At 40.5% G+C, this 22,850-nt stretch overlaps 1 protein-coding gene across 1 annotated transcript in view; it reads right to left on the minus strand.

The window, feature by feature from the left end:
* sdk1a (sidekick cell adhesion molecule 1a) overlaps positions 1 to 22,850 on the minus strand; it is a 251,719-nt gene that overhangs the window by 79,459 nt on the left and 149,410 nt on the right. The window contains exons 6-8 of the mRNA XM_036552383.1: positions 7,353 to 7,379; positions 4,125 to 4,236; positions 2,398 to 2,588 (exon numbers count right to left, since the gene is read on the minus strand). Coding sequence (XP_036408276.1) covers positions 2,398 to 2,588; positions 4,125 to 4,236; positions 7,353 to 7,379 — 330 coding nt within the window. The remainder of the gene's footprint in view (positions 1 to 2,397; positions 2,589 to 4,124; positions 4,237 to 7,352; positions 7,380 to 22,850) is intronic.

Below are 22,850 nucleotides of genomic sequence, written 5' to 3' on the forward strand. Positions count from 1 at the left end.
TCTAACTGGCATATGTTTTGTGAATGCAGCAAGACTGTTCTATGCTATTCTTAGCTATCTATGGCTGACAAATAAGGCTCCACCGTGTGCTGCTGCATGGTAATGCACTCTCAGTTGTGGAGTTTCACAGCTAGTGCCAATCACTTCCCCTGCAGTAGTCAGGTTATTAACAAGCTATACAATATTACCAGTGGTGGCTAGCCAGCAGGCATCTGTTCTTTCAGGTGCACTGTGGGAAACATGCTTTTATGGGAGCCTTCATACTTCAACTGCAGCTAGAACTTTGGGTGACCATGACTTTGAGAAGAAGACGTGTTTTGAAACGTCAGGCTTAATATAGCAGATAGATAGTATGTGATAACACTGTACATTCGATGAAAAATGTTCCATAAGCCCCACTCAAGACTGTGCTTCATTTTCTGTTAAGTCTGCGGATTTATCAATTTCTATGAAAGGACACTGCAAGGGAAGAACTGGCACGGCTTTCTTAGTTATAGATTTACAACCGCGGCACTGAATAATGGACAGTAATTTGGGGTGCTCAGCTCAAAGAACTGATGTGCTCCACTTGCATCAAAAGTAAAGAAAAAAGTCTGTCACCTCTTTTTCATGACAACAGCCGAAGTGCACTCATTGTGTGCATAAGCAGGTGAATAAATACATATTTTGGGATCTTGAATTTACTGCAGACAACAATAGAGCCACCTGCAGCGTCCCCTGACTTACACATAATGTTGCACATAAGCCGCTGATGGCTCGCATTCATCTTTTGAAGTTGCTTCAATCCAAGGCGTGGTGTACAATTTATTCCTTGTGTTGTGTGCTTTCTTTATACATATTTATGGGACTATCCTCCCTCTAATAACACAAGGCACAACTGTCAGCGTGGCCTATAAATGAACAGCACCTTTCTAATGAATATCGAGGAAGCGTTATAAATATTCAATGTGTTTAGTTCTGAGGGTCTATATATTATGCTGCTGGAACTACATTGAATGAAATAAAAGAATAGAGTGCTATTCCTTCACTGAAATGTCAAGGTAATAAGCCCAAAGGACATTTTGGTTTATCTGGCTGCCTTTGTTTCTAACTGTTTAAAAAATTCCCTGAATGTCTTTGGTATGTTATATAGTGAAAAGTGGAAATGCTTTAATGTATGCATGTCTGGTAACACTATTTGGTTACAGCTAATTAACTGATGTAAAGGGTATTCAAGTAATTTAGGTACATATTCAACAGACCAAAAAATGCAACCCAATAGCCTCAAGGACTTGAATATGAAAATGAGACTTATGCAGAGATTACATATTGTGTACATTACAGTGCTTCACACACGCTGAGCATCATTGTTTTTTTTTTTCAAGAATGCCACCATAATACACAAATCAAGTAATATTAATATGCAGGAAAAAACAATGTAGCACAAGCATAACGCAAACATACTGTAGATAAAATCAGGTGGATTACATACAGGGTTTTTACATACATTTTCTCTGAAATGTCTAGGGTAAATATGTATGAAGATTAACTTGGTTTTACAGAGGCTCTGTGCACAACAAACCATTTTTGTAGGTAAAGGGCAGCCGTACAGTGAGGAACAACATGAAAGAACAAAACAGAGAGGAAATTATGAGGCTATAAATAATCAGAGTGCAATTATTATCATCACCACTGTATTCTAGTCAACTATATAATTGAACAATCAAGAATTCTAATTATAGTAACCTTAGATCATCAAAGGGCAATCATTTGTTTAACAAGTGGTCTTAAAATATATATTTTTAAATGCATTTCTTGCGGGATATTCCTCCAGGTTCAGCAGACCTTTACTGTTTTATCTGTCTAAATCTGCAAGAGCTGTATATGTTTACAGAGTGGAGCCGAGTTGACAGCCTTAATGCCTGTGTGTTGACCTTCATCTTGTTTCAAGACGTACAAACATGACCAGAAAAAATGTGGCAGCAAAATTCACTGAAAGGTGTTCATAAGTTCCATAAATGTTTTTTGAAGATTTGTACTAAAATATTTGTAGAAGTTTTATTAATTACCCAATTTCTTTACCACAAAAGATACATCCTAATGCCTGGATTTTCTTAGTGTGTGCAGCTGATAAGATGAATGAGTGTCCAAATTCTAAAGAGTCAGCTGCTGTTTGTTGATTGGCAGAGAGTATATAGCCATCAGAACTCATCAAATGTCAGGGTCTAACCCTACCATAAAAAAGCACATAAACCCATTCACACACTGTGGGCTTCACATAATAGGTGGTCATCAGTTCAGTACTGTCATTCCAGGTCACTCCACAAGTCTCTATGTGACAGTGTGGACACCAACTGAGAACCTTTTTCCAGTCTGCTGGATTTTCTCGTGAGAAAGAGAATGAGAGATAGGGCCTACCTGTGATGGACAGGAAGGCTCTGGCCTCCACAGTCTTCACGCTGCTGTCTAGCAGGGAGGCCTGGCACACATACAGGCCCACGTCAGCCGAGGTCGGGTTGGTGATGGTAAGCCTCCTGCCGAACGTGCCCACCCCGCTCACTAGCTCCATTCCATTTCGCTTCCAAGAAATGCTGAGCTTCTCCACTGGCCTTTTGAGAGCACACACAAGCACAGTGCCATATCTCTGCAATGAACTTGGGTATTGTTCTTGGCTACAGTGAAGCCAATTTCTTCTAATCGCAATATACTGTGTTACAGTATAATGATTTCAGAATTACAGGCATACGAATGAATCACATAAAACCATAAAAACTCAGGGACACAGTCTCTCATATATTAATTCTGCTTGACTACTGCAAGAATCTAGCAATACACTTCCAAGAATCACTCCGGGCTTACTCATGACATCTGATGTCCTCTTCAGCTGAACAATATTCTTACAGCCAACTAAAGAGTTGCAGCTGAGAAAGCTGACTTTCCACAGCCTACACTGTCTAAGATTCCATAAGGCAGGAAGAGCACCTTGAAGTACAAAGTAGACAGGAAATGACCCAGCAAGACACCTATGATTGTAAACTATATAATGCCAATCATCAGACACCCTCAAAGATAATTCCTGGCAAATTGTTATGTTTGAGGTTCTGTAAGCACAGGTTACACCACCTGGCTGCACCACACAGAGCACCGTAGCCTCCATTTGACATTCGAATAATTCACATGAGTAATATATATATTTGTATACTATTAAAAATAGGGCTGTAAAAAATACAGTGCATTCACATATGCTTCACCCCTTGTTTGAAAAATTTCAAGGATCAATTTCAATTTATTAAGAACACAATATCCATTTTGACCATTCAAGACAAAATTAATCAAGAATCAGTTTGTCCCAGATGAATGTGAAAGTTTGCATTGCACATTTGAGAACTGAATGTTTACTTTAACACCCCTTTAACAAGGGGGACTGGCACTGAAACTTTAGCAAAGTGCTTGCTTAAACTAGGCTCTCAATATCAAGAAAAAGATCACTGTGGTTATATAAAAGGTTGAGGCCTATACAGATCAAGGTGCTTGTAGCTCCCTTTTAGTACTCTTTCCACTTTATTTTTTTCCATTTTTTTAATGTCTTCATGTGCATTTATATTTTTGGAGTTACATAACACATTAACACTAATTAAAACACACTGGGCATGCCCCAGTGAATGAGATCTGGTAAACAGTAACGCATGGGAAAATATCCCCGAGCAGAATATATTTCAGAGAGCAGCCTTCTTGTGCAGCAGGGGACAAAATAACACCACACCAAATTCATTGTAGCGGTGCTCTTCCCTCAACCGGTTCTTCAGCCTATCAGGCTAAGTGGTTTTCACACAGGAAGTGGTTTGCAAATGCTTTCGCTCACACGCCAATTCAGAAAATAAGATAACATGTATTCCTTGGGTCTATTCATGATAGGAAGTAATGAAAACGAACTGTTTTAATTGCATTCCTCCCAAATTTGATTTATTCATTTTTGACTTGAAGGGGTTTCTGTATCTCAGGCCCACCAGGGTGTTTCTTTTTCGGTGACTAATGCCTGCTGACGCCCAGCGGGGCTGATTAAAGCGGGTGGATTGCTTTGATGCATCATATTAGTAGAGGGGTCTGGCGATTGCCAGGGGGTGTTGCAGGTAGGGGGGGCTCACCTTGCATTGGCCACACACTCCAGCATGGCCTCACTGACCCCGGCCACCACAGTCGTGTTTCTGGGAGGGATCACAATGGACGGGGCCACTGGGTCCGCGGGGGCGTCCGAATCTGCGATGGGAGAGACAGAGAGGGACACGGGGTCACGGATCGGGCAGGGGCGGGACCCTGGGGGGCCAATCATCCTCAGATTCCCTGCCTCACATCTCTCTAACCCTGCATACAGATAGCAGTGAGGCGTGCACCGCTGGACTGAATATCATATGCACATTAAGGTGGCTCATTTGTTATTCTAGTACACAGGTTACACTGAAAGGCGACACATGAAATGTGTGTTTACTTTACCAGCACTATGCAAAAATGCATAACCCTGTAATGATGCTGGTCTCACTGGTGACTGCTCACTGAACCATTCAAGCATGTGCTGCAGACAAATATGCATTGTCACATCCATTGTTCTAAATGGACGAGCTCAGCTACTGATGGGATTCAGAGACACATCCACTTCGCCTGCTGTTTTGGCGTGTTCTTAAAACAACTAAAAAAGGGAGGCATGCACCATGCCACAGAGCTAGTGAGAGTACTTCAATTTGAGCACAGCACATCTCCAAACCTCTCTGCTGTTAAAAAATGGCTCATTTCCTGAGCATAAATTCACAGCATGCCACCGTTTTGAGATCAGCAAGAGGTTTTAGCATACTTCATTAACAACAGACCTCTTAAATGTGTCTCCTATCTCCCAAGATGAGTGGGATCTTTTAAGAACTGTGGGCAAACTAAATAACAGATAGATGACTTGGCGGTGGTCCTATGCTGAAGTCCAAGAGTAGTGAAATTTTAAATATTTGCTTTTGGATAAATGCAACGCTGCAGCACTGACTCCAGATTGTCAGACTGCAGGACTTCTGAGTATGCCTGGCTTAACGAAAACGGAGTTTCTGAAGCCAGCCAAAAGCACATATAAAATGATCAACTTACTGAGAGAGTGCAGTGTCATTGGACATGCTACAGACCCCTTAACAAAACAAAATTCCCTCTCAGGACTATAGTCTGCTGTGACCATTTAGGACATGGAGGAGACAAGATGAATGTGAATGGCTTTATAGAAATATCTAGGTGGACTGATCCAGTCAAAGTCAAAGTTGTAAAGAGGAGCTTTCAAACAATTCTGACAGAATCACAAGAAAAGGCCACACCCTCTGTAAATTAAGTCCTGGGGAGGAATACTGGAATCCCACTAAAACCTGGAAATGAGGACGGAAACTAACAGGATTGGTGAAGGATTACCGTACTGCTAGCAATCCCTCATGATAGAATGTTTAAAAAAAATCTTGTTTCTGTGTGAATTTCCCCTGTTGACAGCAGCACGTCAAGATATTATATCTGTCCATCAAAGTGCTTTGTTTAATACCTCTTAAGACCCTGACAGAATTAAAGCAGGATTCCAATGCTAGATTATAAAATACATTTAGACTTCACTCATCCCCCAACGGCCTAAAAAGATCACCTTCTATGGTGAAAAATATCAAACATTTATCAGATCTATACAATTATCATTTAGATACAGCATGTGTATCTACCAGAAATTAAAGCTAATTTTAGGGGCTAACTAGTCTACTAGGCCGACAACAGAGCTGAGAGAAAGTGCTAAATTAGATGTTCCAACCACATACTGGGCTCAACATTCCCCATGTGGCTGAGTGCTATATCATTGGTATGTTGAACCAAAATGCCTTCCCTGAGTTTAATTTTTGGATAGAGCCAACCTGCTGTGTTTGGAGGTGTCGCTCAGAATTACCGCGGTGAGAGCACACATTCCGCAAAGGCTCGGAAATGTGAAGAGCAACCTGTGGTTTTCAGACTGTTTGAGGACGCGCCTCGGGGGTGCGTGAGTGAGAAGCGTTCTCTCCTCTCAGAGGTAACTTCACTGCATTTTCTGCCTGAGTTCAATGGCTAGGCTCCAGTCTGGGCTTCTCTCTGCGCTCTTTAGGGGACGATAATTCGATCCTATTCACCAGGGATCTGTTTAACTTCATTCCTTTTCTTTGTAGACAGGAAATGTTGTGTAGCATCCTTTAGCACAGATGGTTATATCTTCCTCCCGAGGACGTCAAAAAAATCCAATTACTTACTAATTACTTTCCATGACCTACGAGCCTTTCAATTTATTCGTGCTATTTGTGCCTGTATTTACATTCTTTTTTTCTTAGCTTCATCTTTCCGAATCTTTCTGGTGATCCAATTTATTTGGCTGAATGTAACACTTGTATTAATTGAATTGGGCTAAACACCACGCCGGATGCCGAGCCCAGCTTGCCGAGTCGGGTCACGGTTTCCGGACAGCGATTAACGAACCGGTCCCTGGGGTTTGCTCTCACAGCATTCCGACAGGATTGAGACAGGTCAGGAACCAGGAGAGCACTTACAATGTGCATGTAAATCTCTCTTTCACAGCCAAATGTGTTCATCAGGCGCTTGTGGGTGTGTCAGCTGTAATCGCACAGACCTCTGGCAGCCTCTGACTCATACCTCCACTAACACTGAGACACAGTTATTGAACTTATGGCTGCCACTGTCTGACGACTGCTTATGTATGCGTATTTTGCATACTTTGCATGTAAAAAAATATACTGCATATAAAGCATGAAGGAGAGAGGATGATGTGTACTATTTTGGAACTGTAAGTGTTATACTGTGTCTGCCACTACTGTCAAGTACCGGTCTATCCCTTTTTGACTACAGGTGCTGAAAGCATGCATGCATTCATAATGAACACAAACACGACCGTATGTGGTACAGAGGTTACAGCATTGGACTCCGGACCTGACAGCCACAGGTAGTGACTGCTGTGGGCTTGGACAAGGCGCTTTACCTAAAGTGCTCAATTAGACGCAACCTGTATCCATCACTAAATGTGTATGACATTGCAATACAAGTTGACAAGGACACCTGCTGAGCAAATCAAAAAAAAAAAAACATGCGTCAAAGCCACAGACTAGAAGGCAAATAAGGATCATATGAACATGAAAAAGCTGTTTTCAAAAGTAACCATTTTCTTTCAACCTGCAGCAGGTATAGAGGCAGATGTGATTTTCCTGTAGAAATTCTACTTGTAACAAAGCACACAAAATGCTTTGATTCCTAGAGGGCTGTCAAACCAATTTCATACAAGGGTAGGAGGAAACAGGAAGAAAAATCAGTGCCCTTGGTTTCGTAAAATATCTTACCAACAGATCCTCGATTCCTCTTGCTTACTGTCCGGCAGTTGGGGAAAAAGGGAGAGAGGAGAAAAACAGGAACCACTGTCATCTCATTTAAACATGACAATCTAACTGAAATGTACAGCCCAAAATATTCTTCTCGACAACCCAGACAGAATCCTGGTGCAACTCACACAAAGCGTTCAGTAAAACCATTGATCTGCTTTTTTTTCACAATACAGCTCTAGGATGGTAGGTTTTCTGAGACAGAGGAAAAGTGGGAGCACAAACATTCAAGATTATTAGGTACATTTAAAAGTCACCTAAACCTGTTCACTAAAATGGTATCAGTAGCTTCCCTTAAACTTATCATTTAATATATATCTCAGCAGCTTGAAATTAACTCTGAGTTTGCAAGAAGAAGTAAAATTTCAAAAGAAACCCAAAGCACACATAATCAATGGCTCATTCATTAGTCACAAACATTTGGAATATCCAACCAAACATTTCATCTGAGTTTTATTTTCTCCTCAACTACACTTATGCGGCTTTTAATAATTCACTTCAGCCTATGCTGGACCATGCCAAAGTGAATATGCACAGAGAACAACAACTCAGGAGCTACATGAGGTGATGGCCATTCTGCATCTTGCGTTGAATGAAGATACAGATACAAGTTTGAACATCTTTTGGAGGTGCAGCTTATTTCAAACTAGATACAAGTATCTTTAAGGAGACCAGAGCAGTGCTTATCTGCAGGTGAGAATCCTTTACTGGGATTTGTGTCAGAGCCGACACTTTAGACAGTGAGTGGATATATTAATTCATCTCTAGCAGAAATACGTGATCTGCACTGCAGTGAGGTACAGTACAGAGCAGCTGGTGAGGAACCACAGTCATAAAACATTCAGTGCTCATGATACCTGCCATGGCAATGAGCGGTGTATCATGAGAGTCATGCAAGTGTTACCACATCATGGGTCTGGTTATGATTAAAATGAGAAAAAAAAAGCCACGCAAGATGAAGCTGAATGCATCTGAACTGAATTCCAGTCACAGAGCGAACATGGGCCCAGATTCAAGTGAACTGAGTTGTAGCTTGCACTTAACTTTGAGAAAATAAATTAGGCGAGTGTGGCACTTGTTTTGTTGTCCGTGCAATTTGGTGTGTGAATATTGAAACGTTGCATTTGGTTTCTCAAAGGATATGGTTAGGGTAAAAGTGGCCCCTCACGGTATAGAAAAAAAAAGAAGTCATGGGCTCATCAGTCTGACATACCCAGCTACTGGTTCTCATTCCGTGACTGCTTTCCTTAACCAACACACTCATTCATTGTTATCACACAATGCTCAAATGTGAACATTTTAGAAAACAGGCTCATGTAAATAGAACAGGATAAATGCAGACAGACACAACAGCACACTGCGGATCTAAATGGCATCTTCGGATGATGACAAATCAAGGCATAAGGGCCAGGGAGATGCACTGTGCATTGGCAGGAGGCTCTCAGATCAGGATTTAGCTGAAGAGATGTCTCTTGAGAATGACAACAAGGAACAGAATTTACATTTCCAGATGGTAGGTATGCAACATTTCGTGCAAAAGGCTGCTTTATATTTCGTGGTGCACAAAAGGCATTGTTTTGGCTGAAACAAACAGGGGTAAAGTTTAGTACATGACTCACACTTGCTGAGCGGTTTAAACAAGTGAGGTGCCTGCATGCAGAAAGATGAGGCTGTAATATGTTTGCGAATAATATTTACCTGAGGCTATCGTCTAGATTTTGTTATACAGTTAACACTATGTTTGTATGGAATAGCTTGTATGGGCCAAAAAAAGAAGAATGAATGAATTACCTTTAAGATTAAGCAGGTCAGTTATATGTGATATGTGTTTTTAGAGGTGGTGTGCTTACACCTTCCTACAACCAAAACTGCCTCTTTAGCACACAGCTCTGTCCACTCTGGTGTCAACAGGCTTAGTAGCTTGTTGTCATTGTCATTTTTCTAAGCAGACAAGGCTAATATGCCTTTGAGTTCACCCTGATCCTCACTCAATCTTTGCTTCTGTTTCTGAGGCACGGGTAAATCTTCCTTTAGGAGATATATAAACAAAAATGGCTGAAATGGGAGAAATTCCCCAAGCTAGGTACACAGTTCAGCTTGTTTTCCTTTTGCCCGTGATCCCGTTCCATTTTTTCCTTGTTATTTAAGGGCTTACTTGTCGTTAGCCACAAGGAAGTCCAGGGAGGTCGTCTTCACACCAACTCTGTAGCAACGCTCCCAGACTCAAGGGAATGGAGGCTTAGAACAGTAGCCATGGTGACTAAGTCCTCTAAATTCAATATAACCACAATATACTTGTGTAGTATCATGTCAGTTTCAAGATATCATTTCAGCATTTCAATTGTTCCCCACACAAAACTTCTTATTAATTACAGACAAGAAATAAAAATAATTTTAAAAATATTAAATTTGTACAGAAGTAGTGTACACAAAAAGTGTGCTGTTCTTATATTCATTAGGGGTGTAAATTAAGGATAGCTAATATGGATTTGGCTTCAGAGGGCTTAAGCACAGGGAAGAGTGCTAATCTTGCACTTATTGTTTGACCCGACACAGCTCCGTCACCCCTTTAACCTTAAGGGCTGGCTTGTGCTTATGGTAGTTACTGTGCCTTCATTAAAGAGAATGCTTTTATGAAAAATGGCCACTGCATGTAATCAGCAAAGAAACCAGCCTTAATCCTCAGCTCTGATAGAACATTCAATGCCACTTGAATAGACCACTGTTTTGTTCAGACACTTTAATTCAACTTTAACAGTAACCTTAGGTGATTCTTCAGAATGAGGTTTTTAAAAATTTGTTAGTGTAGTACTAGGCTGTAGAAGGGATCAAACTAATTATGTAGCATTATGCTCTTCCATTCTTTAGAATTTGTTTACATGTATGATTTCACCGCTCCATGGAAATGAGGTGAGGCAGAGGTTCAGAGGGATACCTTTTGTATATTCACATATAAATGACTTAAATGAAACCCCATCACTGTGACTCACCATCTTATCATTTGATTAGCTGATGAATACATTGATTTTCATTTCAATAACTTTCCAAATCCGTCTGAACAGAATATTCAGCATCTTGAATTCAGACGAATCTCAAAATTACATATCATTAGCATTATATGTACAGTATATACTGTATAGAAATTTAAATATACAAAATGCAACAATATCATTAAACTAGTGATTACTGCCATAAAAAGCAAGACTTGTGTAAAAATGTGATGCAACATGTCGGTTACATGAAGTTAAGGTGAAAGTATATTCTAGCTAAGCTGAAGCTGGGCCAAAAATCACAACACTGCATTAGACAAATATCACTAAATTCAGTCATTACTTTGGCTGAAATCACATGAACAAGAGCACATTCCCGCATGACTGTTAACAGAACCAAATCCACATCAGGAGGAAACAAGCAAGCACAGGGTAAAACAGAAGAACATCATCCTGGAATCCTGCTGAAAGTGCTGTGCATTCTACAGGCTCCCAGTCATGCGGTGACTCCCTGTAAACATAATCACTCTGGACTAAAACATTTGCGATATTCTATAGATGAGCACATCTCCACGCTCTTAGAGCTATAGTGTACACACGTTCGTTATGAGGGGACAGGGAAAAAGGGCACAACAGCATTAGTGAAGTGGGTGTTGCTGAAGGTAGCCAGCCAGAGAAACACAGTAGGTTAATAAATGAGGGAATAGATATAAGGTGCTCAACAAAACAGTCTGATCCTCTCACTTTCTCTCTGCGTTTCTATCCTCTAGCTTCATCCTCCACCACAGCCCCTTCCTGGCTTTATTCACTATTATCTGCACATGCCTTCACCTCACTGATGAACATGTGAGAGTTTGTCACTGGCCTGGTTTCTTGAAGGATTTGACATTCAAACCCTGGCAGTGGCACCCGAGTCAGCTGTAGAAATGAAAACAATTTAAACCATAAAAGTCACCCAAGATAAGGGTGTCTAGGATATGGATATGTACATTTATATATAAACATCAATTACAAACTCAATATACATAAAACGCAACATATAAAAATGCAAATATGGTCATGTTCCTCTACAAACACCCTAATCCCCAAACATCAGCAGTCACACAGCATATTCAGTCCTTTGCTCACATTAAAAAAATAATAAATAATAAAAAAAAATACTGATGGCAGAGGACGTAGATACTGGATTCACAGTTAGTCTCTTTCCACACACACTGACATTGCTGACCTCTCTGCTTTGCTGTGTCAGTCACCCTGATAATGAACCAGCATATACTGAAATAATACCAACTCAGGCATGCTCTCAAATCAATACCTACATGTCATTGGTCTCCATTGTAAGAAAAAAAGGTAAATTTTAACCGATGTCCTTAGCGAGATCCATTAAAATCTATTTTTCTCTGTCTTCACACAAGAAAACAGCAAGCCTTCTATACGTTGAACCTTCCTGAACCTTCCAAGAACCTTTTCTGACTTAGTTTCAAATGGAGCCATACACTTTCTATTCAACAACTCCTTGTTTGCATAATAGACAGTTTCTTAAATGGTATCTCAAGTAGTTTGTTTGCAATGTCAAACAACGGGCAGCCTCATCATAGCCTCCTATCTACATGGCCACAACAACTTTGTATAGCCATGTAGTACAACAAGCAACAATAAAAGAGTATGAACTGCTGATGTGAGTGAAATTTCTGTAGACATTTCTGACAAATAGGTGACCTTAGGATTAATATTTAACATAATATGTCTTGAAGTCCAATTTCATTTTTTTCTTGGAGTATTTGAAAAGGAACTCCATGGACAGTGTGTAGTTGGATGCACTGCAGCAAACACACACAAAGTCAATGACATCCTAAGAAGCAAGTTTTAGAAATTCAAGGTAAATCCAGCCAAACAGTTTCCCCACGTTTTCTCACAGAACCATCTCACTAAGGAATCAAAGGGCTCTGTGGAAGTTCTGGCAATAGTAATTCTCCAACTACCCTAACTCACTGTAGGTGTATTGATTGGTTTTATAAAGAGAGAGCAGGGGGTGTTTCTTTCCACTGCACAGTTCTTTCCCCTGACTGACAAGCCATCACCCACAGTCAGTGCTGCCTGCTGACTCTTTGCACCTGTGCTTGGCAGTGAGCACTCAGCCAGTGCAACATAAAAACAGACATTCCTTTGCAGTCAGTTACAGTACTCCCGTGTTGTAACGAGGCTAGAAACCACAAAAGATATATGCTGGTCATACAATCTAATTTGGCACTGCCCATCTGACACAGCTTGGAGAGGGAGAAGTACTGGGTTCCCCTGCATTGCATAAACAATCCTACTTTCCTTACTCGAGGCAGCCTCTTCTTCTTTCCCCTCCATTATAATTCATCGTTGGTACTCATTCTCCTTTTTTTTCAACTTGTGTTATACCCTCTTCACAAATTCATCCGCCTATGCCCTCATGAATATTTTTTTCCATGGTAAGCCTGATTTAGGCTGTATGGGCTCTAGCCACACTGTTCAGCAGCACTGAACAGAATCCACATTATCAGCGAGGGCACAGACATAATCCTGGTTATATACAGTAGTGGAGGAGCTACATTCATGATACAAACACAGACCATCTGGCCCCAAAACTCTGTACTTATCAACTGAAAAAAAAATGGCATCAACTGCAGAGTGCATTTGTGCAGCTCCATTAGAACAATGGAAAAGCCAACATGATCACAAATCTGTAGGGACATCGAAGTGTCATTTTTCATTAATGTTATCATTTATTTGTCCAACACAAGCCCTACTTGCATTTTCCCGAAAAAAAAAAAAAATAAAATTGTAAGGGAAAAAAACTAAATGGAAAAATACCACCACTGCATGTGTATCACACCAGACACAGTGGCTTTTCCCTGACGCAAAGGGTGATTTCTAAAACAAAGGCTACTTGACATGTATAAAAAAATATAACTTTGATTAAACAACAGTCACTTAACCTTGTGTCAAATGCAAAGATTACACACAATACTATGCATGTTTGAATCATGCTCACATCATGGTATTTGGACGAGAGAAATTGCAACACTGCAGCATCTGAGCTATTACAGCGGATGTTCTGTGCCCTGTGCAGGCATGTTTAAAATAGTAAGTTAAAAATGTCACCTCATGTACTACATATGTGCAGACAAGAAGCTGGTAGACACACAATTCTCAGTTAAAACATAAGATAATTTTCCCAACTGTGCTTTTGTGGCATCCAGGTGCCATTCTTTATAATTTGCTGTTACAGAACCTTTATCTACCCTTCCTGCTGAGCAAAAGATATGAAGCCATGGACATAACAATATAATTACAAGTACCCTGACTATAATAGTTACAAGAATCACAGGATATCCATGAAGATGGATAGACTCTCCTACATGGACGGGTCACTAATGAAAGTGAAACCCCTCCCGGCTTGAAGACTCTCTTACTGTATGTTCATTTGGCACCCGGCTTTAGTACATTAAAATGTGTTCTCTCAGTTACAGAGAGTGCGGGGGGAGTGATCCAAACCACAGCATTAATGCTCCTAGAAAATGAGGGCAACAGTTGTATTTTGACAAACTAATTAATTTGACAATTACCAGAGAGAGTGACTAAAAGGAAATTATTCCTATAAGTTCTGGAGAGCTTCTCCCATTAACGCTTGGTCAGTCAGTAGCAATTACAACAGCTTGCTACAGTTTACTGAACAGATCAGTGCGCCCGGCTGTAGCTCAAGACTGTTGCTGTGAGGAACTTTTTTAAACTGCCTGTAATTAGCCTAAAAGTCCCCTTTCTTCCCACTACACCCTTAGCAGTAAGGACATGTCACTCCATCCTTTCTCACTCCAAGGGGAAGTCTCTCACAAATTTGACTCATTCCTGAGGAAATATGTGTCAGTGACGATTACGGAAAACAAATTACTTCATTGTAATAGGAGTCATTAATAGAAATACACATCATCAAACTGGATAAAGAATATTCTCACAAATGTATCTCACAAAATTTCATAATTAGCATTTACCAAAAAAATTAGGTGCATGAAACATTGTAAGTCTCTGCATCTGTATAATTATGGTAGGACTATGGTAGGAAAGAAACTTACTTCCAGCTAACTACTTCCAAAAAAACTCCACATAACTACAATCTTAAAAATGCAGCTGATATTGTTAAACAGGAATGCACTTCAATGCCACACTCCCTCAATCATGAGATCCATGGGGCCAGCCCTTGGGTTCACCACTCAGCAACATGGTACATCATGAAAAGACACAGATCTTGACAGATCCAGGACCCGGCACAAAAAAGGTGTAAGCACATAAATAATCAATGGCAGAACTGCATCTTTTGGTTCAAAAATTAATAGTACCTTCAGTTCTCTACTTTGCTTAGTGCTGGAAGAAATTCACAAGAATGATAAAGAGAAATTCTACAAAAAATTCTCCACATCTACTGCAATGAATAAAGGGTTTTGTGCTCACTGACAACAGAAAAAAAGGTTCAAAGGAATACCATGCACATTCTGTTCTGTAAGCACGTTGCAAAAACAAGAAACCCAGACTGTGCAGTGACTTCTCCTCCCTCTGAGTGAAAAAGCAGTGGCTATGTTCCCTGTTCTGAGCTGGCACAAAGAGATATACATCACTTCGGCACATCAGCTGGCAATGACAGATGCTGACGAAGGTTACAGCTGGAGATGCCATGTGGCAGAACATTTGACATGGCAGCAATGTGGTGTGCAGTAGTAGTTACAACAACGCTTGGCAACAAGGCTTGTTACCTGTTCCCTGTGTAGGCTGAAATCCAGCATGAGGCTCCAAAGTTGTACCCTTAAGGAGGGACCTTCACATGAGTTGTGTCAGTAAAACATCCAGAAGTATTAAGGGCAAATATTCAAAAACTATGTTAAGTAAGTAAACATTGAAACAGGAGAGTGATCCCTGACAGCATCTTTAGAGGGAACATTACAGCATATTTGGCACAATTAACAGATAAAACTCAAACCCAAAGGCAGAATACCTCTTTAAATGACCCAGCCAGTTTGCCATCTCAGTTACACTGGATGCCACACTGGCGACCCACCTCTTGCCAACTTTAATGATTACAGTGTTAAAAAATTGTCTTTACTGTAAACTAAAGTTTTTTTCACATTGGCAAACAGACGCATAAAATCTCCTAATCTCCACTGAACAGAAGTGTTTCGCTGAGGAGCATGAACAGGCATCTCATTAGACATACACACCAGGAGCAATGCTTAAACAGGCAGTTTTTTTTTTTTTAAACAACTGTTATATTAATTTGTGATGAAACACAGCAGCTTGCAATGAAAGAATGGAATGAGATATGGTGTGCGGACATGCTGGAATGCCATGCTGTCACCACAGTTTTCCAGCCACCTCCCACAGAGTTTGCACTCTTTTTTTGTCTCCATTCTCTTTGTATTGCCTCTCGTAAAGAGTTTTTTCTCTCTTCAAGGTGAGGGTCAGTAAACAATATTCTGGGCTTTGAGGAAGGCTGCCGCTTGAGCAACCAGCTTCCTGTCCCCGAGGCACAGGCGCAATTAACGCTTCTGCTGGGAGCAGGAAAGTGTGAGCTCAGCTGCCCCAGTGCAGACGGGGCATCACATGGGCATGCATACCCTTGCCTTCCTGATAAAAAGTGCTGAACACCACCACCTCTCTGCCTAGGGGGATGAGAACAGCGCAGCACCTCCTGGTGGCTTTTTTTTGTGACATTGGAATAATAAGTGATCAGTGAGGCCAGTGACAAGAAGAAAGCTTAAGTGTTGTTTGACTGATTAACAATTGTGGCAGCTCTTAAACCAAATTATTTCTTCTTTAAGCGATCATTTAATCAAATTTCACCAAAATGAAGAAGAAAAACGCTCTGTGATTAAATGGACCTAATGATCACACATAGCGGGTGGGAAAAAAGACGATCTTCTGTTTGTAAAGACTGCAGACATATCCAGTCATCTAAAGGAGGCCAAAATAGTCCCACTCTTAACATTGTAACACATTCACTTGCAATTCCATGTGAGTCCTGCTCATACAGTACCACAAATATGATAGGTCAGTTCACCCACCAGCCCTTTTGCCTTGGGCTGGAGACCTCCATTTTATAGAAAGAAGCTTTCATATCGAGGTGGACTTCACTATACTCACTTCATGTGAACGCTTGCTCTGAGTATTTTAAAAAGATGGAAAAATGAAAAATGGGAAATCCTGATTATCTCCGCTCCATTTAAAAGCTGTAACTAAATGTTCAATTTCAGCAGAGAAAAGAGGCGAACTCTCACATGCAGCTTATGGAATGTTAGACTCCTGTAAATGTTAGCACTTGCAAACCACATGAGCCAATTTTCTAAGACACATAATGTATTACATATTTGACGTTATAGCGAAACCGTCAACCAACTAAACAAGTGCATTTTCAGCGGGGCAGAATGGACCTGAGCTGCAAAGTAACAGCAATGTTAAAATAAGCACTTCTCCATAATGATTGCATTAACATCAAGTGTTTGAAATATCATTAGGAAAGGGCTTCATGCAATTTACTTTAGAGGGAACAGAGGCAGTTATTTTGAGATATTGTCCTGCTTGGGGGAATATTTATTTGCTTAGCAGAAGTTCTTATCCAGGGAACCATAGCTTTTATAGATATTGCGTGGCTATAATGAAGTACTTCAGGTGAGGGGTACAGGAGGACTGGAAACTAAGCTGTCTGGGTACAAGCCCAAGTCCTTTGCCTCAACATCTGAGTTTGTGCAAAAGCAATAACCTTAGCTAAACAAGTTAGCTTTTCCTTGTCCAACAGTTACAAATGAGTGCATTAACAGAGGAGGAAAAATCTGGGGGAGAAGTAATCTCAGCAACACTGACACTGAGCCTTGTTAAAGCCATCCACAAAATCATTGCTCATGAGGGACATATTCATGGAGCACTTCCACTAATCTGCTACAGGCTTGTTATCTGTAATGCAGCCGTGCAAAATGAAACCATCAGTAGTCTGCTATTAACATGTCAATTAACTCCAATGCTGAGAATGCAGAGAAAATAGGGGGAAAACTATACCTTACATTCTGCTCCTTGTCCATCCTACCTCTGCCCCTCTTGTCCCCAGTTAGCTTTCAATATTACTTTACATGGCACAGGTCCCTGAAAAGGGCCCCATTGTTGTCCATTGGTTTCCTGCACTGCCTCAGACTGGACCACAATGATTTTACTCCTAAACGACATTGTAATGGACACTTCACAATCCTATTTTAGTTTATGTTTCAGACAACCTCCCCAGCCCTGTCATGTAATACGTCTGAGACCAGAGAAAAGAAAGAATGCAATAAAGAGGGCACACCACATCTATGGGTAACGCCATGAAGAAGGTATCACAGCATTCAAGTCTGAGTTCCCACCTAATCAATGACCCAACTTAAGAAAGCAAAACCCAAATGAGAAAAAGTATCTGGGGCCTGTTGCACCACCTGGGAGTATACCTGGCTTAAAGCTACATCAGACATTGCACAGTGGTTTAATTCTAATGTACTGTACCAGTCAAAAGTTTGGACACACCTGAAAAAGGTAATAGGAAACATGCATTCAAAGAGAAATGTAAAGACTTATGCTTAAATACTTGAAATTTGTTTCTTAGACAAATATAAATCAATATAAAACAGGCAGTAAGTGATTATTTAGTCTTTTTAAGCAAAATCATTTTTCCATTGCATATTTCCACTGACTCAGAGTTTATGAAGAGAATTCAATTGGGTGTGAAACATCTAAAGTTGTATCAATTTTATGAATGACCCAAACATATCTATGACAGTCTTTGTACTGACCATCAACTTTTTTAGCCTGTGGATCTACAGTGGATGACACTCTCAAACCTTCCATTCAGGAAATAAATCTTGAACGTTTCTAAGGAAGCCTGGAATTTGTCTGCGATTCCATCACACACACAATTAGACAAGGTCAAATTTGATAGCTGTACTAGCCAGCAGGCAAACCTTTCTGTGCTTCATCAAGACTTACAGTTTCATCTTCACTGCTGTCTGAAAGACTTTGAGCAACAAAGATAGTTTAATAAGCAGACACAGTGTTGAACACCTACCACACTCTCTCAGGTTCAAATTTTAAAAGGCAGCAGTTTAGATATATGTGTACCCACTGCCAAATCTTTAATCAAGGGCCCTTACTACCTGTGAGGGGATGACTGAGCAGTAGGAGCAGTAATGAGCACAGCACAAGAGTTGTAGTGCACACCACTGGTGAGAGATTTTCCCCAAGAAATCCAGGAAAAATAATGCCGGCAGAGTATTTACAAGTGACAAAAACACTTTGGAACACATACATGAACAACATACTTGCTTTTCCACACAACATTGCACAGCACAACACCACTCCATTTCTTCAGCTCAAAATCTCCCAAGCGATTATTGGGACCAGCTTGATCAATGTTCCCCTCTTAAGATGCTCCTCCAGAACATATCAACTGTAGGAAAATCAATTATCATCATCAATTACAATATTTACATGAATTTTATTAACAACATTATTACCCACATTTCTCTAAGAATACAATCAATAATTGCACTGTAACATTTTACAGGTTGATATAATACCATCATTATCCTCCCCCCACATTAGTTTGGCTTTTGTCTGCCTCCTGTAGATCAATGAAGTTTTGCGTAAGACACCATCCCATCCTTTCCATCACCTGATGCTGCCAAGGCCACCCAAACCCGCCAAAAAAAATATGGTAGGTTGCATTATCTTTATGTAATATTTACACATTCAGTTAACTGCACGTTTTCCCAATTATTCACATATACATTTAGCTAATGTTTCAGTCACTTGCTCTTGTTCACCGAGTCACATTATTTGTAAGCACCTTTGCTGAACATGGACCATGGCGTCTCAGCTATGAACCTGCATGCTAACTTTGGTGCTGCTTCTGCCTTTTGCCGGTTTGGCTCCCCTCATGGCAGAACCAGGAGCAATCCGATAAAAGTTCATCATTTCCATTACAGTGGGAATTGTCATAAACAAAACTGGTTTCTTCAATTACAAATTGTCGTGCCTTTACCACAGCAAAACCAGTACGGTATTATAACTTACCGTGTTTAGGAAGGGCGGACTCACTCCGTTACACTGCCTCTCACATCTCCATCCAATCAATTACGTAATCACCACAAATTTAGCCATTTTACGATTTAACCATTACTTAACCATAAATTTCCACATGAGTACAAGAGGGTAGCATTAAAAATACCCTTCATCTCTGAAATTTTATTCTGCTGAATGGCCCTGTTGAATTGAAAAAGGCCCCTCTCTACACAAAGATGAGGTTCACAGCTCTCAGTAGCCTTCTGAAGAAGAAAGCCCAGGACTGCCTGACTGCCTGCATGGATTTTTGTAGATTGCAGTTTACAACTGTACAAAAAAGTGCCATGAGACCTTAAAATGATGACCAGCAGAAGAGTGAACACCCTCAGGGCTTGAATGGAGCAGTGACCTTCATACTTTTTTCCACTCGCAATTTAAAGGACAACAAGATGAATTAACAAAGGGCTGAATTCAATTCATTCCTTACCTTTTTAAAAAGTAATGATGAGTCATTCAGATGTGGCGTGATTTAGGAGCTTGTGTTATAATTGTATGCCATGATGGCCCTGCACCGGCATTTAGATGCATGTTACGCGGAGCATTAGGTACATTGTATGGTGATTTCTTATCTGCAATTTATATCCTGCAGTCTGTACGTAATGCTATGTAAATCATCCTAGACAAGGACATCTGCAAATATGTATCGTAATGAAGGGCTCCATAAATAAGTAATAAATGCTTCTTCTGTTAATCCGAACAGTGAAAATTCAAATTTTTACAGGCACGGAATCAGAACGCATCATTAAAATATACACCATGGGTGCTGTGTCAGATTTCTTAAAATGGTGCTTATTTTCCCTGCATTTCTTCTGCTTTGCAGTCCTCAGTTGGGACTAACGTGGAATGAGGCACACATTTTGAGAGCGAGCGGTTTATGGTGAGGGGAGAGCCTGATTACACCTGAAGCTAGGATCAATCAAACACACTGTCTATGAGGACCTTGCAAGGTGCGGTTTTTACAAATGTTTCAAACAGCCCCTGCAGACCGCCATGAATGTATACGTAGTACGAATGGCTTTTTTCCTGCGTTGCTTTTAAAAGCTCCCGTTCGTAGTAGAGAGCCAAGCGCTGATTTGCCTCAGATGTGCCCCATGTGGCAGCTGAACGGAGCGATAAAAGCCGTAAAAGCAATTTACTGTAAGCGACAATACAATGCGTGAGGACAATGAACCCAATCTCGTAAAGGTACCACATGAGGGTCGTTAAGGGACTTTCAAATGCTTGGACGTGACTGCTCAACTAACAGCTAAACATTTACCGCTGACAAATGAGTCACTGTGGAGAAAACAAATCCACACATTTCCATCTACACACGGGAAAACACAAACGCATACACACACATCACACACAAGCACACAGGCACACATGCATGCACATACTAATATAAACACACACAGGCAGACACAAACACAGACACACCTACAGCATACATTATTCTTTAATCTTGCACTGGTAGATTAAAAAAAGAAAAAACACCTGAAGTGCTGAAATTTCTTTGTTGGGAGAAAACTGAGATTTTTTCAGGAGAATATTATCTTCTTCTACTTCCAGGTTGTCCAGGTCTATTCAGTTTTATTTAGTCACCATCCTACCCACTTAGTTCATACCATTTAGTATCCCACCTGAGTGCAGATCTACCCCACAGAGGAGCAGAGGAGATGGAAAAATCTGTTTAAAAGGGCACTATTCCTTCAACACAAATAATGTATAAACTATAATACTATTCTCCTATTTGATTTCCAAAACAGTATAACAGGATTACACATATACATGCAATCCCCTTTAATGGTTAGGACAAATTTAACATCATTATCTGAAATGAGGTCAAAATTATTTTACAATTCCTAAGAAGAGTCAAAATGTGTTTGAAAACAAATGTCAGGAAAGCATTCTGTCAGATGTACTAGGCACACAATGAGCCAGTGTGATTCACTTGGCTGACTTATCAATGCTAGGTATGTTCAGCCAAATACTTTCCCTGGGTCCTGTTTTTTTCATACAATACTACAAGGTGTCCTCAGATTCCTTCAAATTAATTTTCTGGCCATGTAACACAAAGGCGCTGAGTATATTTGGAAATGGCAGTGCTAACTCGTACACGCTGTGATGTGTCTGGCTTTGGGAAAGGGCATTCTATTCTTGTTCAGATTCCTACGATCACATCCTGTGTTTACTTTGTACCTCATTCATGGGTACCCAGGTAAGACAGAAGTACTCCAAGCATTTCATGGATACAAATGTGCATGTTCTGTATTCACTGTATGACACCAGATTCCACAGCACTGGTGTGACGGATTGGCACTCGTTCAGATGGGGTCTGTCATGTTTCTGTACGTACAGTTGTTCCTGTGAATTAATTAAATGCACTTTCATACAGCAGCCTTGGTTGCCAGTCTGGATGAGAGCATCTGCCAAATGACAAAATGTGATGAAATGAAATGCATCATTTTGTCTTTGATGAAAGATGAGCCATGTGTTTAACGATACTACAGCAAAACTTTTCTGATTGTGATAAAAAATTTTTTTTTTTTAATTTAATTTTGCTCAATTTCAAACGTGTGGATTCTGTCATAATTATAATTTCCAACATAGTATAAAATGGCAGGAGGCCACAGCAGCCGGACACATCTGGATGTGGCTCGCCAGGCTAGGGTGGGTTATAGTCAGCCAGGGCCACTTCTGCATTAGGTCCTCCTAGCAATGTGCCAGGTGCCTATAGCTCAGAAATGAGAGATGCTCTGCCTCTTCATACAAATTACTACTTAGACATTCTAGGACTATGACACCAGGCACATTGTAATAAGATCAACAAGGGAAAACACAACAATGATGTGAAGAACTGGGTCCCAGACACCGGGATTCTTCAGCAAATGTGAGCCGACTTAGCTTTGCTTCATGTTACATGTTACATACTGTGCATACTCACCTAGAGTCAGTCATCACCGCTTCAGGCATACATTCCCTATAGCATTATGTTGTATTCAGTATTACAAATAGACAAAATAATGGAAACGCCAAACAATTTATGAATAATTATTAATTAATAAGGCGTTGGGCTTCCTTTGCTTCCAGAACAGCTCCAGTCCTGCTATTATACAAGATCTGGACTGTTTCGAGTGGGATATTGGAGCATTCTTCAATAGGGAAAGCCTCCAGTTCTTTAAGAGATGAAGCAGGTAGAAATTTACTCCGCACTCTACATTCCCCACATCTATGATGTACGGACCTGGTAATTGGGGAGGCTCTGGGAAGCGTTTGACTTCGTCCCGGTGTTCATGAAAACCACTACTGAATAACTTTAGCAGTATGTAAG

This window comes from Megalops cyprinoides, chromosome 19 (assembly GCF_013368585.1).
Source record: "Megalops cyprinoides isolate fMegCyp1 chromosome 19, fMegCyp1.pri, whole genome shotgun sequence".
NCBI lineage: Eukaryota > Metazoa > Chordata > Actinopteri > Elopiformes > Megalopidae > Megalops > Megalops cyprinoides.